At 38.9% G+C, this 13,805-nt stretch overlaps 1 protein-coding gene across 2 annotated transcripts in view; it reads left to right on the top strand.

The window, feature by feature from the left end:
- DENND5A (DENN domain containing 5A) overlaps positions 1 to 13,805 on the top strand; it is a 101,135-nt gene that overhangs the window by 39,013 nt on the left and 48,317 nt on the right. For both annotated transcript variants that reach the window (XM_044258795.1, XM_044258793.1), the window contains 2 exons: positions 558 to 1,212; positions 10,533 to 10,720. In XM_044258795.1, the coding sequence (XP_044114730.1) occupies positions 558 to 1,212; positions 10,533 to 10,720 (843 nt within the window). The remainder of the gene's footprint in view (positions 1 to 557; positions 1,213 to 10,532; positions 10,721 to 13,805) is intronic.

Raw genomic sequence — 13,805 nt, 5'->3', positions numbered from 1 at the left:
AAATGCTCCCTTTTTTCTTATGAAAAGAGAAGGTTCTCTTCATGACAGGGTTTTGTGAGCTGATAGAGTCTAAAACTTTGTTTATTTTTAGGTGCAAAGTTGGATTTGTCTAGTATATAGGTATATTTATAGCATCATTTTCCAGTAAATGCTGTCATGCTTAACCACCTACCTAAATTCTCCGAGCTTTCTCTTACCTCCTTATCTTTATGGATTTTCTTCCTGTCTTTGAAATACCTTCTTTCCCTTGTCTGACTGATGAATTCTAATATCACCTCATCTATGAAACCTTTTCTGATATTCCTGGGATGGGTTGTCTATTCTGTGTTGCCCTAACACTTTGTTTTTGGGTAGTCCTGATAACTGCATTATAATTTTATTTACTCATATATCTTGGAATGGGAGATTCTTAGGACAGATATTTTGCTGCGTTGATCTTGACATCCCAAATACCTAGCATAGTAGGTACTCTGTGAGTAAATGAATAGTGGTGGTATTCTGAAAAGAGGACCAGCAGTGAGTGTTCTCACCACTTGTTTCCTTGTTGTCTTTTGCAGCTATGCATGCCCAAAGGGCTGGCATTCAAGACCCAGGCTGATCCCAGGGAGCCCCAGTTCCATGCCTTTATTATCACAAGGGAGGATGGCTCTCGGACATTTGGGTTTGCCCTCACATTTTATGAGGAGGTGACCAGCAAGCAGATCTGCAGTGCAATGCAGACCCTTTACCACATGCATAATGCTGAGTATGATGTCCTACATTCTCCCTCTGTTGATGGTCGAGACCATGGCATGGAGGATGGTGAAGGCACTCCTGGGACCAAGCTTCAGCGCTTCAACTCCTATGACATTAGCCGGGACACGCTCTACGTCTCCAAGTGCATCTGCCTCATCACACCGATGTCCTTCATGAAAGCATGTCGGAGTGTGCTGGAACAACTTCACCAGGCAGTCACTTCACCTCAGCCCCCTCCACTGCCCCTTGAGAGCTACATATACAATGTACTCTATGAGGTGCCACTCCCACCTCCTGGCCGGTCCTTGAAGTTTTCCGGGGTCTATGGGCCAATAATCTGCCAGAGACCAAGTACCAATGAGCTTCCCTTATTTGACTTTCCTGTCAAAGAAGTCTTTGAACTGCTTGGGGTAGAAAATGTGTTTCAGCTTTTTACTTGTGCCCTTCTGGAGTTTCAAATCCTGCTCTACTCACAGCGTAAGTCAGTGCTTACTAGAGCTTTCTCCCTATATAGGGCTTCCCTTCTTTCCATATTGAATACAGTGGAACTGACTGTAAAGGTCATGGGCCGTTACAATTTGAGCAAAACTCAGATCTTTTGCAGGTGGGTGGTAGATGGCAAACTGATGGAGCACAAGAGGGCCACAGTTTCTAACTGGCTGTCATCCTGGCCTTTTGCTAGGCACTTAAGCCTGGGATCCTTCCTGGCATCCCTTCTAATTGATGCTGAAAAGAGTGGTAGGAAATGGTGGTTCTGGAAAGCTGACTTTTCCTCATTCTGCAGTTACTTTTGCCCCTTCTGCAATCTGACAGTAAAACTGAGGATTCCCAAATAATGATCCTTTGAGAAAATGAAGATGTATTACTTCTTCCTGTTGTTATAACTGAATTGTTCTTTATAAATTAGAGGTGAACTGAATGTGAGGGGCAGGTTTGGACAAAATAGTAAAGTAGATCAGAAGGAAAAAGATGTTTATTAAATAAATCAGAAAAATAACATAAAACTTATTCATTCAGTACCTATTTATTTAGACCTTACCATGTGCCAAGCATTGTTTCAGGGACTAGAGATACAGTGGTAGACAAAACAGGTAAAAATCCTTCCTGTAATGGAACTGATCTTATAGTGGAGAGCAAGGGGGTGACTAAATAAAGTTAATAGTGTGTAAGGTGGTATAAGGTCTATGGAGAAAAATAGAACAGGGAAGAGGATGGTATTTGAGGAAGGGAAGTTGCAGTTTTTTTAAAAAAGATTTTTTTTTTTTTAAAGATTTTATTTATTTATTTGAGAGACAGATCAGAAGTAGGCAGAGAAGCAGGCAGAGGGAGAGGAGGAAGCAGGCTCCCCGCTGAGCAGAGAGCCCGATGCGGGGCTCGATCCCAGGACCCTGGGATCATGACCCGAGCCGAAGATTTTTAAAAATTTATTTGAGAGAGAGAGTGAGAGAGGGCATGAGCAGGGAGGGAAGGAGGGGGGTAGAGGAAGAGGGAGAAGCAGACTTCCTACTGAGTGGGGAGCCGGATGCGGGCCTCAATCCTAGGATCCTGGGATCATGCCTTGAGCCAAATGCAGATGCCTAACTAACTGAGCCACCCATGCACCCCTCCACTTTTTAACAGAGTGATTAGTTTAAGCCCTCTCTGAGCGACCCTTGTTAATATCTGTGGGAAAAGTATTCTAGGCAAAGAGCATAGCACATATAAGGGTTTTGAGAAAAGAATGGGCTTGTTATGTTTGAGAACAGTTGAGAAAACTGGGTGGATGGTACAGAGTGAGAAAGCAGGAATATAGAAGCTTATAGGAGCTTAGGTTTTACAATTGTAGTCCACTGTAAGGACTTTGTTACTCTGAGATGCATAGTCATTGTAGGTTTTAAGTTTTTTGACTCTTTATTTTGAAGTAGTTTCCAGCTTATGGAAGAGTTGCAAGAAATGTTCAAGGAACTTTTTGTGTGCTCTCCCACAATTCACCAATTATTAAGATTTGGCCACATTTGTCTTATCATTCTCTTTCTCTATGTGTGTGTGAACATAAAACTGAACCACTGAGAGTCGTCGCAGATCCCATGTGCCTTGACTCCTAAATGTGTCAGCTTTTATTTCATAAGAGCAAAGATATTTTCTTACATAACCATAGTATGATTATCAAATTTAGAAAATGTAACATTGTTACAATATTGTATTCAGGTTTCACCATTGTCCCCAAAATATCTACTTTGCTAATTTTTTTTTTAAAATTCCTGATCTAGGGTCTTGTCTAGTAACATGCCTTGCTTTTACTTTTTACTTCTTAATGTCTTTCATGACATAGACATTTTTGAAGAGTGCAGGCAAGGCATTTTGTAGAATGTCCTCCAATCTGGGTTTGTCTGATGTTTCCTTGTGATTAGATTCAGGTGTTAAACATTTTTTGTTATAATAAACAGAGGTGAGGATGTGATTCTCTCTGTGCATTTTATTAGGAGGCACATAATGTGTGTTTTTATCATGACAGGAGGCGCTTGGTGTCAGTTTGCCCATCTTTGATAATGTTAATTTGATCACTTGGTTAAGATTATGTTTGCCAGGTTTCTTAAATGGAAAGTTGTCCTTCTTCCCTTTGTAATTAGTAAGTTGTGGGAAGTTATTTTGAAACTGTAAATATATTGTTCCTCTTTGAAATTTTGCCCAATAGATTTAACATCCATTGATGATTCTAGTCTGAATTAGTTAATACCATCATTGTCACAAAATGGTGATTTTTCTAGCTCCACTTATATTTATTTATTTATCTAGAATTTATTTATTTATTATTTATTTGTTTAATTTACTATTTTTTAAATTATTTTAAAATTATTTTTAAAAAGATTTTATTTATTTATTTGACAGAGATCACAAGTAGGCAGAAGAGAGTGAGAGGGAAGCAGGCTCCCCGCCGAGCAGAGAGCCTGATGTGGGACTTGATCCCAGGACCCTGAGATCATGACCTGAACCGAAGGCAGCAGCTTAAACCACTGAGCCACCCAGGCACCCCCATATTTATTTATTTTTTTTAAAGATTCATTTAGTTATTTGAGAGAGAGAGCTCACAAGCAGGAGGGGCAGAGGGAGAGAGAATCTGAGGCAGACTCCATGCCAAGTGCTCAGCCTGTCAGGGGATTTGATCTAACAATCTAAGATCATGAACTGAGCCGAAACAAGAGTCAGATGCTTAACCGACTGTTTGACCCAGGTGCTCCTCCATCTATATCTATTAGTTATCATTGTACTATAAGGAATAGCATTTATTTTTCCTTGTTTGCTTAGAATTATATGGACTCATAGATTTTTATTTTGTTCAGTAAGTTAGGTACCTGTAATGCAGGGGGGATGTTGTAGACATGGGAGAAGGAGGATTGAAACAAATATGACAGGTGACATTTTTCCATCAGAATTTGGGTTAAATTTCCCAGAATATGGGTTGTTCTATCAATAATAGAGCAATAATGCAATCAGTAATACAAATTTTAAGAGGTTTGAAGGCGATTAAGAAGATTTGTGTATAAACTCAAATGGAACTCAGGACCTAAAGCCATGTTTATAGCGTGGTCAGGAAAAAAATTTTTCCGAAAAAATTACTGGATATTGTTAAGCAAGGCTGATGGTAAAATGGTTTTGCCTTTTATTGCATGTAGGTTATGCTCTCTATTAATAGTTAAACAGTTGAGGTTGGTTTTCTTGAAATAGTTTTTATTTATGATTCAAAGGCCTCAGGTGGATGAAAATCTTTCTGGCCTTCCAAAAACATGTCATCACCACTCACAGTGTTGCCCACTGCATGTCTCACCTACTGAATAGAAAAGAAGTGTAACTTAGGGAAAAAATGCAGGCGAAATGGTATGACTTACAAAGTGTAACCCATTGGATGACTGAACTGACAGTTAAAAGAATTTTTTTTTAACTTGTACTCCTGGGTAATATTTGTTCTTTGCTGTATAGATACAGGTTTTTTAATAGTGTATTTTTTTACCATTTGCTGTTAAATTGTATGTAGAGTTCTTTACCTGATATGAGTTAATAGGGTAGTAGATTGGATAATTGAAAAAGTCATTCAAGTCTGATAATCATAAAAATTATACATTATCCATTAAATATTGTATTTTAGCTTAAAACATGACTGTATAATAACTAGTCTTTTGATGAAGGGACTAGGTATTTCCTTTGATTATGGGTCTACTAATCAGATGTCTGCATTTTTTTTTTAAAACCACACCCATAATGCATTCACTAGATTTTCTAGATACATTTTGTTTTTAAAAGGGGAGTGAGAATTTAATGAACCTTGCAAAAGAACCAGAATGGAGACTACCTATAAATTTTTGCAGTTTTCCTTGGTTTTTTTGGGCACTTAATAGCCTCATGATACGCTTAATTCAATTATGGTATTTTTTAGCCACTTTGCATTACTCAGTCTTCTCATATATATATATATATATATTTATTTATTTTTTTGAGAGAGAGAATGTGTGATTATGGGGGAGAGGCAGAGGGTGAAGGGGAGAATCCCAAGTAGCCTCCACGCCCAGTAGGGAGCCTGACATGGGTTCATCTCACAAATCTGAGATTGTGACCTGTGCCAGAATCAAGAGTTGGCTTAACCAACTGAACCACCCAGGCATCCCTACTGAGTCCTTTTTTTTTTTTTTTTTAAAGATTTATTTAATTTTTTTTTTGTGAGGGGGAGGGGAGTAGAGAAAGAGTGAGAGAGGGAGAGAAATCCTCAAGCAGACTCCCTGACTTGGGGCTTGATCCCAGGACCCTGATATCATGACCTGAGCCAAGGTCATGAGTTGGGCGCTTAACTGAGCTACCCAAGTGCCTCAAAGATAAGTTTTTTTAGAAAACAAATAAATAATGTGTGGGCAAACAAAGCAGAGAAAGTTGAAAGTTTCCTTTTTCACCTAGAATCCTATTCCTCAGAAGTAATCTCTTAATTTTTTTAGTGCCCCCTCTCAAATATTTTTGAACCATGAACTATTTTTATGTGAAGTGTTGAGTACATATGTATGGCTTGTAACATTCTTTAAAGTATACATGTACATTATGATATGTGTAGGGTATATTAAAATTAATGTTAAACTTTAATATACCATAAGTATATGTTTTAAATATGGTATATTAAAATGTAGGAAAAAAGCCTTTCAATCATATGATAGGAATTTTAACACATTACAGAAGGGTCTATATTGAAGTGTAAGACTTACACCTCTGGTCCCTGGTTCTCTCTCAAGGAGATTACTACTGTTTGCTGTTTCCTTCCAAACATAATCATGCATATACAACATATATACTTTTTAGAAACAACGCAAATGGAAATATGCTAATCATTGTTTGCACTTTCTTTCATTTAATAATATATTTTGGAGAAAGGAACATAGAGATTAAGTTGTTTCCTAAGAACAAGGAGTACCTGAGAAACATCCTTATTCATCCTTACTCACTTTTTCACAAAAGTGTGAGTATGCAAGGACAGTTCATGATTCAGTTTCCAATGTGTAGAATTGGCCCTTTGGTTTGTTTAGGGACAAATTATCTGTAGAGTGGTCCCATGGCTATTATCTTTCTTTGCACAGAGACAAGCCATGAAAACATTCCTCCCTCCCTCCCTCACCACTCAGGAGTGGTGGTTGTAATCCCACTATGTTTTGCATTATCTCCTTTTGTTATAAGTAATTGCTCATTGAACATTATAGGAACTTTAAAAAAATATATTTATTTATTTGGGGGAGAGAGACAGACCATGAGCAGGGAGATGAGGGAGAAGTGGGCTCCCCAGCTGAGCAAGGAGCCTGATGGGGGGACTTCATCCCAGGACCCCAGGATCATGACCTGAGCCGAAGGAAGACACTTAACCGACTGAGCTACCCAGGTGCCCCAACATTATGAGAATGTTAAGAGAATATAATTGCCTAGAACCTTAGTGTCTCTAGTTGATTTTGTTTGAAATACTTTGGGTACACATGACCTTCGACTGCTTCCTGTTTATTGGTTTCACCTTCTTGGAATAATGAGCACAGACACAGGCAATAGCAAAGGAGATACTGATTTTATCATTTATACTGGTGTACAGAAATGGATTTTGTGCTATTGCTTAAAGCTCTTGGAGGTCAGCATCCTAGTGGGTACCACAGATTACTGGATCCCTGAGGCATTATTTGTTAGGTCCTCCTCCAAGGTAGGTTATTGCTTTTTCAAAATACAAAAATGTAAAATATAAAAACAATTTAAAATATAAAAGAAACCAACAACTCAGACCAGAAAGGCCCCACCATTCCAAATTTCTAGTGTCTGTAAAATTAAACCATGTAAATGGAAGTGACTTAGCCTTGAGAGAGGAGATTATCTCTGACCTCCAGAAGTGTTTTGTTTTTAAGAATCCCATAATTTCAAGTGCATCACAAGAAATTCTTCAGAGATTTCAAACTGAGGTAAATAAGGTTACCCACTCTTAGGAAATAAGTGGGCTGAGCTTTAGATACTAGATTAGATTTATCCTGAAAAGTAGGGAAAAACCAGAACTAGATTTCTGTGCTATTGGAAAACTTGCCTTGATGGAGCAGAGCAAGCCTTTTCTTTCAGACTCCAGCATGCCCTGTTTTATGATTATGGAATAGATGTTCCCAGACGCTGCAGCTAGGTACTGTAAGTAGTAGTCCAGTGCCAGGATGTCTCATGACAAAGTCATATTTGGGACTCCTCTACTCAAACTGTTTCCTGGCCTTCTGTGAAATTTTACTGTCCCTGAACCAACATGCCAGGAATGCCAGCCATATAAAATACCTGCTTTATTGACTTTGGGCAAAGAAAGGAGAAAATCTTTTGGTTTTCTCATGATTGAAAAGGCCTCTGGTACTCCTCCCTGCCCACTCCTCTTGCCCCCTTTAAATCCAGCAGTGATGTGTGTGTGTGTGTGTGTGTAGGTATATACACATAGTGTAGATGGGGATGGGGTATTTCAGTGTAATATTCATTCAAAATATGTTTAAGAGCCAGTGTTGGGACCTAGACCTTCAGCTTTAAATAGCAGTTGAAGGTTTTCTCGCACACTTTTGCATTCTTTTGATTCATCTTAATTTTGAATTTTAAAATAAATTCTTAAGATGTCTGAGATTCTTGAGATTATTGCTCTTGAGTAGATAAAAGAATTGAGGTCTCCTCTGGAGAATCATTAGAATTTATCTTTTTTTTAAAGGTTTTATTTATTTATTTATTTTTAAAAAAGATTTTATTTATTTATTTGACAGAGAGAGATCACAAGTAGGCAGAGAGGCAGGCAGAGAGAGAGAGGAGGAAGCAGGCTCCCTGCTGAGCAGAGAGCCTGATGCGGGACTCGATCCTAGGACCCTGAGATCATGACCTGAGCTGAAGGCAGCGGCTTAACCCACTGAGCCACCCAGGCACCCTAAAGGTTTTATTTTTATTTATTTTAGAGAGAGAGCACACGTTTGGGTGGGAAGACGGAGAGTGAGAGAATCCCTGCTAAGTGGAGCCCAGGCTCCACAAGGGGCTCGATCTCACAACCCAGAGATCATGACCTGAGCTGAAACCAAGAACTGGCCGCTTAACTGACTGAGCCACCCAGGTGCCCCTCATTAGAATTCTTAATAATGATTGTTGGAGGGGCACTTGGGTGTCTTAGTTGGTTAGCAGCTGCCTTCAGCTCCGGTAATGAACCCAAGGTCTTGGAACCGAGTCCTGCTTCGGGCTCCCTGCTCAGCAGGGAGTCTGCCCCTCACTCTGCCCCAACTCTCTCTCTCAATCAAATAAATGAAATCTTTAAAAAAAAAAAAAAAAGATCGTTGGAATGTCATCGAGAAGAATTTCAGCAGAAAGATTAAAAAGCCATGTTGTACGGACATCCCATAGAATTGAGGTATTACTGAAGAGGCTGAAGGCAGAGCTTTCAATGCTGTAGATTTTGTTAGTTGATTACTTTCATGTAGGACTAAATCCTCTTTCTGAAATTATATATATATATAACCTAATTTAACTCTTCAAAGGTTACTTTTTTTTTGTAACTGGGGAAATGTTTTTGTTGCTGCTTGAATGATGGGTGGGAATCTTCACTAAATATATATATATATATATATATATATATTTAAAGATTTTATTTATTTATTTGCCAGACAGAGATCACAAGTAGGCAGAGAGGCAGGCAGAGACAGAGAGGAGGAAGCAGACTCCCTGCTGAGCAGAGAGCCCGATGTAGGGCTCGATCCCAGGACCCTGGGATTATGACCTGAGCTGAAGGCAGAGGCTTTAACCCACTGAGCCACCCAGATGCCCCATAAATACTTTTTAATATAGGAATGACGATGCTTTGTGTGGGCACAATGAAAAATGAGACTCTCTCCTTGAACTCTTACTAGTTTGCTTTGATCTTTAATGAATATGAGAAGTTTATATTCTTTTGTCCTTCTGCTAAACCATTTTTTGTTTGTTTTAATTGATGATCGATCTCTCAGTTCACTTTTAGGCACTAATTGGTTGTATCATTTACCTATGTGCCTTAGTTTCCCCCAAGAAGCATATGAGGCATTTTCCTGTAGTGCCCTTAAAATTGAGATGATGATGTTTTAATCATTAATTGCTATATATTTGCCTCATTAGTTAAACTCTTTCCAGATTATGCTCTTCTTTGCTAAGCCAGGAATAAGGTGATAGGCAATTTTCAAAGAGTGAATAGTGAGCAAATACGGGATACTTTGCTAAACTTTTACTTAGTTGATACATACCAGCTGTTGCTCGCTTTTTACTCAACCTTCCTCATTTTGGGGAAAGCTGTTATTTATAACCCCTTTATGAACCAAGGTATTATTTTTTTAAATGATGGGGTGGATTTTTAGTATGAGACCACTTTAACCCTTATGAAATCTCCTTTGAAATCAGCCATTCCAGAGGATGTTACTCATATGATTTTAAAATTTATGTGCCTCTGCTCTGTCTTTAAATGCCAGAAACCATTATACCATTTGTGAATAGCAATTTTAAAAATTCTACTTTTAACCAGTCCATTTTATTGGCTTTGCCAATGTATTTATTATTTTTTTTATAAAATGGGTCTAGAAATTGTGTTCTAAAGGAAAGCAAAACTTTGAACTCAAAGCCTTCCCTTCCAAACTGAGATCTCTGACCTAAAATAAGAGTTTTGAGGCATGAAAGTCAATCTTCTGAGTCTTTCAAATTCTCAGGAAGCTTTTTATTGAAGTATTAAAATAACACATTTGCGCTGTTCCTATTCAGGAAAAGTTCCAGGTGAAAGGCAGACTTGGCTAGTGCAGAAAACCAGCTTCTGCATGCTTTGTGGTTCTTTGGTCTTGGTCTTGAAGGCAGAGCTCACATTAGTTCCTTATCGAATGGAGACATTTCTGAGTGGTAAAAGAACTTCTTTGCTGAATGAAGACCCAGGCTGCTGTTCCTTTTTTTTTGTTTTTGTTGCAGTTCCCCAACCCCTTTCGACTTAAGAGAATCTACTTAACCTTCTGATTTAGTATTTGAAGCAAGGTGCCATTTAGGATTTCTACTGTATTTCCATATTAAATTTTATTATTAGCAGGAACCTGTTATGTGTGGGTACATTTCAGCTTGTGATCCACTGAGGTCTCAGGGTTATCTTTCTGATACCCATAAGAGAACCACACTTTGAGCATATCCTTGCTGAAGTTTATCCTGATCCTTTCTAAATGTGAAATTGTATTACAGGTTTTAACTTACTATTTGGCAAGCAAGTGCTTTGTTTTTGACTGGTTTGTATGTGTTTTGTTTTGTTTTTAACCTAGATTACCAGAGACTGATGACTGTGGCGGAGACCATTACAGCTCTCATGTTTCCTTTCCAGTGGCAGCATGTCTATGTCCCTATTCTCCCGGCTTCTCTCCTACATTTCTTAGATGCTCCTGTTCCTTACCTAATGGGCTTGCATTCCAATGGCCTGGATGACCGGTCAAAGCTGGAGCTGCCTCAAGAGGTGAGAGGAATGTGGAGCTTGGTTGCTGGTGCCCCTGGCCCCATTCTAGGATTAGAGAGAGAATGGCTTTGGGATGAGCCCAGGGTGGTGTCACAAAGTTTTTCTTTTATTCTGAGGAACATAAATAACCTTCCAGGAAAAAATGTAAAAGCAACGAACATTTAGCTTAGTTTGTGTCATTTGTCATCTTTATTACCTGACTTTATATACATTGTAATCTCTGTGTGTACACTATTGTGAATTGCCTTTTCCATGCATAGTTTTTCAAGTATTTTACATGCTTTTCAAGACATTTATTAGGAAATCTTTTCAGGGGTGCTTGGGTGGCTCTGTTTGTTAAGCCTCTGACTCTTGATCTCAGCTCAGGTCTTGATCTCAGGGTCCTGAGTTCAAGCCTGTGTTGGGCTCTTTGCTGGACCTGGAGCCCACTTAAAAAAAAAAAAAAAAACTAAAGTCTTTTCATTCTGTAAAACTTGAAATATATGCAGAAGAGTAGCATAATGAATTCCCGTGTTCTCAGCACATACCTTCACATAGCTTCAATAGTTATCATACATGTTAAATTGTATTTTAGTTTTATACCTCCTACCCCCAATTATTTTAAGGGAGTCCCATATAATGTAATTTCATTATTACTTCATTACTCAGACCAAGTATTAATAAATCAGTGTGTTTCTTTTATAGGCCAGGTTTATCGTAGAAGTTGATCTGCTCATACTGATTCTTGTGGTGCTATGCCAGCTTTGAAAACTTCCCTTGTTCAAGATAAGGAAGGCCTTGAGAGACAAGCTTTTCCTCTCTTGCTATGAGGATGGTCTTCTCCTCATTCCTATTGGTTGAGATACCGAGAGAATCGATTATAGATATGTATTTTTTTTTTAAGATTTTATTTATTTATTTGACAGAGATCACAAGTAGGCAGAGAGAGAGGAGGAAGCAGGCTCCCTGCTGAGCAGAGAGCCCGATGCAGGTCTCGATCCCAGGACCCTGGGATCATGACCGAGCTGAAGACAGACGCTTTAACGCGCTGAGCCTCCCAGGCGCCCCATAAATATGTATTTCTTTATTTCCTGCTTCATTCTAAAGCAGATTTAAAGCATAAAATAAGATTGTTTTATTTTTTATTTTTCTATCTTATCTAGAACTGGTCTACCTTTTTCCTTTTTGTGGCTAGTATGAAACCACTTGGGAGAAGGGTTTTCATATTCTGAACTTCTCAGTCATTAGGCTTGGGAACAAGATTTTGGAGTATACATACACTGGTGTTATGTGGCTCTATTTCCTCCCTCTACCAAAATGCTTATGGAGGAAGATTTTTGCATAACTAAGTAATATTAGTAAGGAAGCCTCCAAAGAGTACGGTCTCATGGAATTGGATCTGAGCCTCACTCATGTTGTTGGGCATATCTTGGCAGTGTCCTTGATGAAACCCTCGTCATTAGATCACACCTGTAATATTTACATTGTAGTCAGATGGATCTCTACTTTTCCTTTCTCCTTTGGTTTTAGAAGCAAAATGTCCTCCTTGTAGCTTCTTCCCTTTCCACCCCCTTTGCTGCTTTGATTTTATAGAGCTTTTGTATTGTTTGGAGTGGGACAAGGTTAATTAAGGAAGAAAAGATCTGAATGATGGAGAAAATCATTGAGTTCGGATATTGGGCTTTTATATATATTTGTTTTACTGATAAATATACATGAAGAGTACATGTCAAAGTTTGGAGAATGGAAACATGCATATTTAAATTGACACCTCTTCAGAATAAATCTATCATTTTATAAAGTCAGAATAAGAATAACAACAAAAAATGGTTGAAGGTGGAGAGCGAAAGAGGCATGCTACATTGCAGTGTAATAAGTAGGTCACTAGGCAAGAAGCCAGTTTTCTCAGTTTTATTTTCATCTTTAGCATCTGCTTGCTGCATATTTGGGGCAAGTTCTGTTTCATGTAGGATCCCTCAGCATTGTTCTTTGGGTGCTTCAGGTATGTGGGTGTATGAAGAGGCTGCTAAGAGACCAGCAGTTTTCTTAATGGGGGACCCAGTGGGACTGTTTGGGAAACCCAAAAGTTCACTCTGTTCTGGGTATTGGGGTCTCCACTTCTGCAGTATTCTCCATCATTGCTGCATCCTTTGTGTCTTGCTGTGGTCTGCTTGGGAAGGAGAGATGACGATGTTACTGAGGAATACCTGTGCGTACTTAATTAGCAATTCGAGGGTTTCAGAGTCCTACTTCATCCAGACTGACCTTTTGAAGGGCACATATTTGTGCAGGTCATTTCATAGGTGGATATTTACCTGGACTTTTAGCAGACAACCTGTAGAATACCTGAGCCTGTGTAGTTCCTCCTGGGAACTTATAGACTGGGGAGAACTTTCTCAAGGAGTAAAGCACCCTGAAATGTATGCATAATGAAAGAAGACTAATAATATCTCGAAAAGACAACTTTGGGAGGTTTCGCAAATTATATATATATGTGTGTGTGTGTATGTGTGTATATAAGTTTTTTTAAGGTTTTATTTTTAAGTAATCTCTACACCCAACATGGGACTCAAGCTTACAACTCGGAGCTCAGGAGGCACATGCTCTACCTATCAGCCAGGTGCCCATAAGTGATATATTTTTCTAGTAAAAAATTCTAAAGGTGCACAAAAGTAAAAATGACTTCAGATTTTACACCCAGAGATAACTACTTTTAACCTTTTGGTGGACATCCTGTGGTATCTTTACACTGCTAGGAGGAGGTTTGAGGCAGAACTGGGAAAATTCACGTGGGCCTGTGCAAAGGTGCATCATCATGGTAATGGGGCAAGGTTGATTTAGAAAAAGGGACTTTCTCCAGAGGGATGAAGACTGTACATTTCTTAAATCCCTGAATCTGAATTTATCAGTTGTCGACCCATCTTAGGGCATCAGAAGACTGTGAAAAAGCCCTCTGTTCCTTTTTATACCAACCCATGAGCTCAGCTGTGCCTGAACAAGGGAGGGTGCCGAGCTGCCTTTGTGAGGCATTCTCTGTCCTGCACTTCTCTTTTGGGTTTCATTGTGTGGGTCCAGGAAGGAGGCAGTTTGTCCATAGCTATGTCAA

Source organism: Neovison vison, chromosome 7 (assembly GCF_020171115.1).
Source record: "Neovison vison isolate M4711 chromosome 7, ASM_NN_V1, whole genome shotgun sequence".
NCBI lineage: Eukaryota > Metazoa > Chordata > Mammalia > Carnivora > Mustelidae > Neogale > Neogale vison.
Note: the sequence above shows the minus strand (reverse complement) of the source record. Positions and strands in the feature narration are given on the sequence as shown.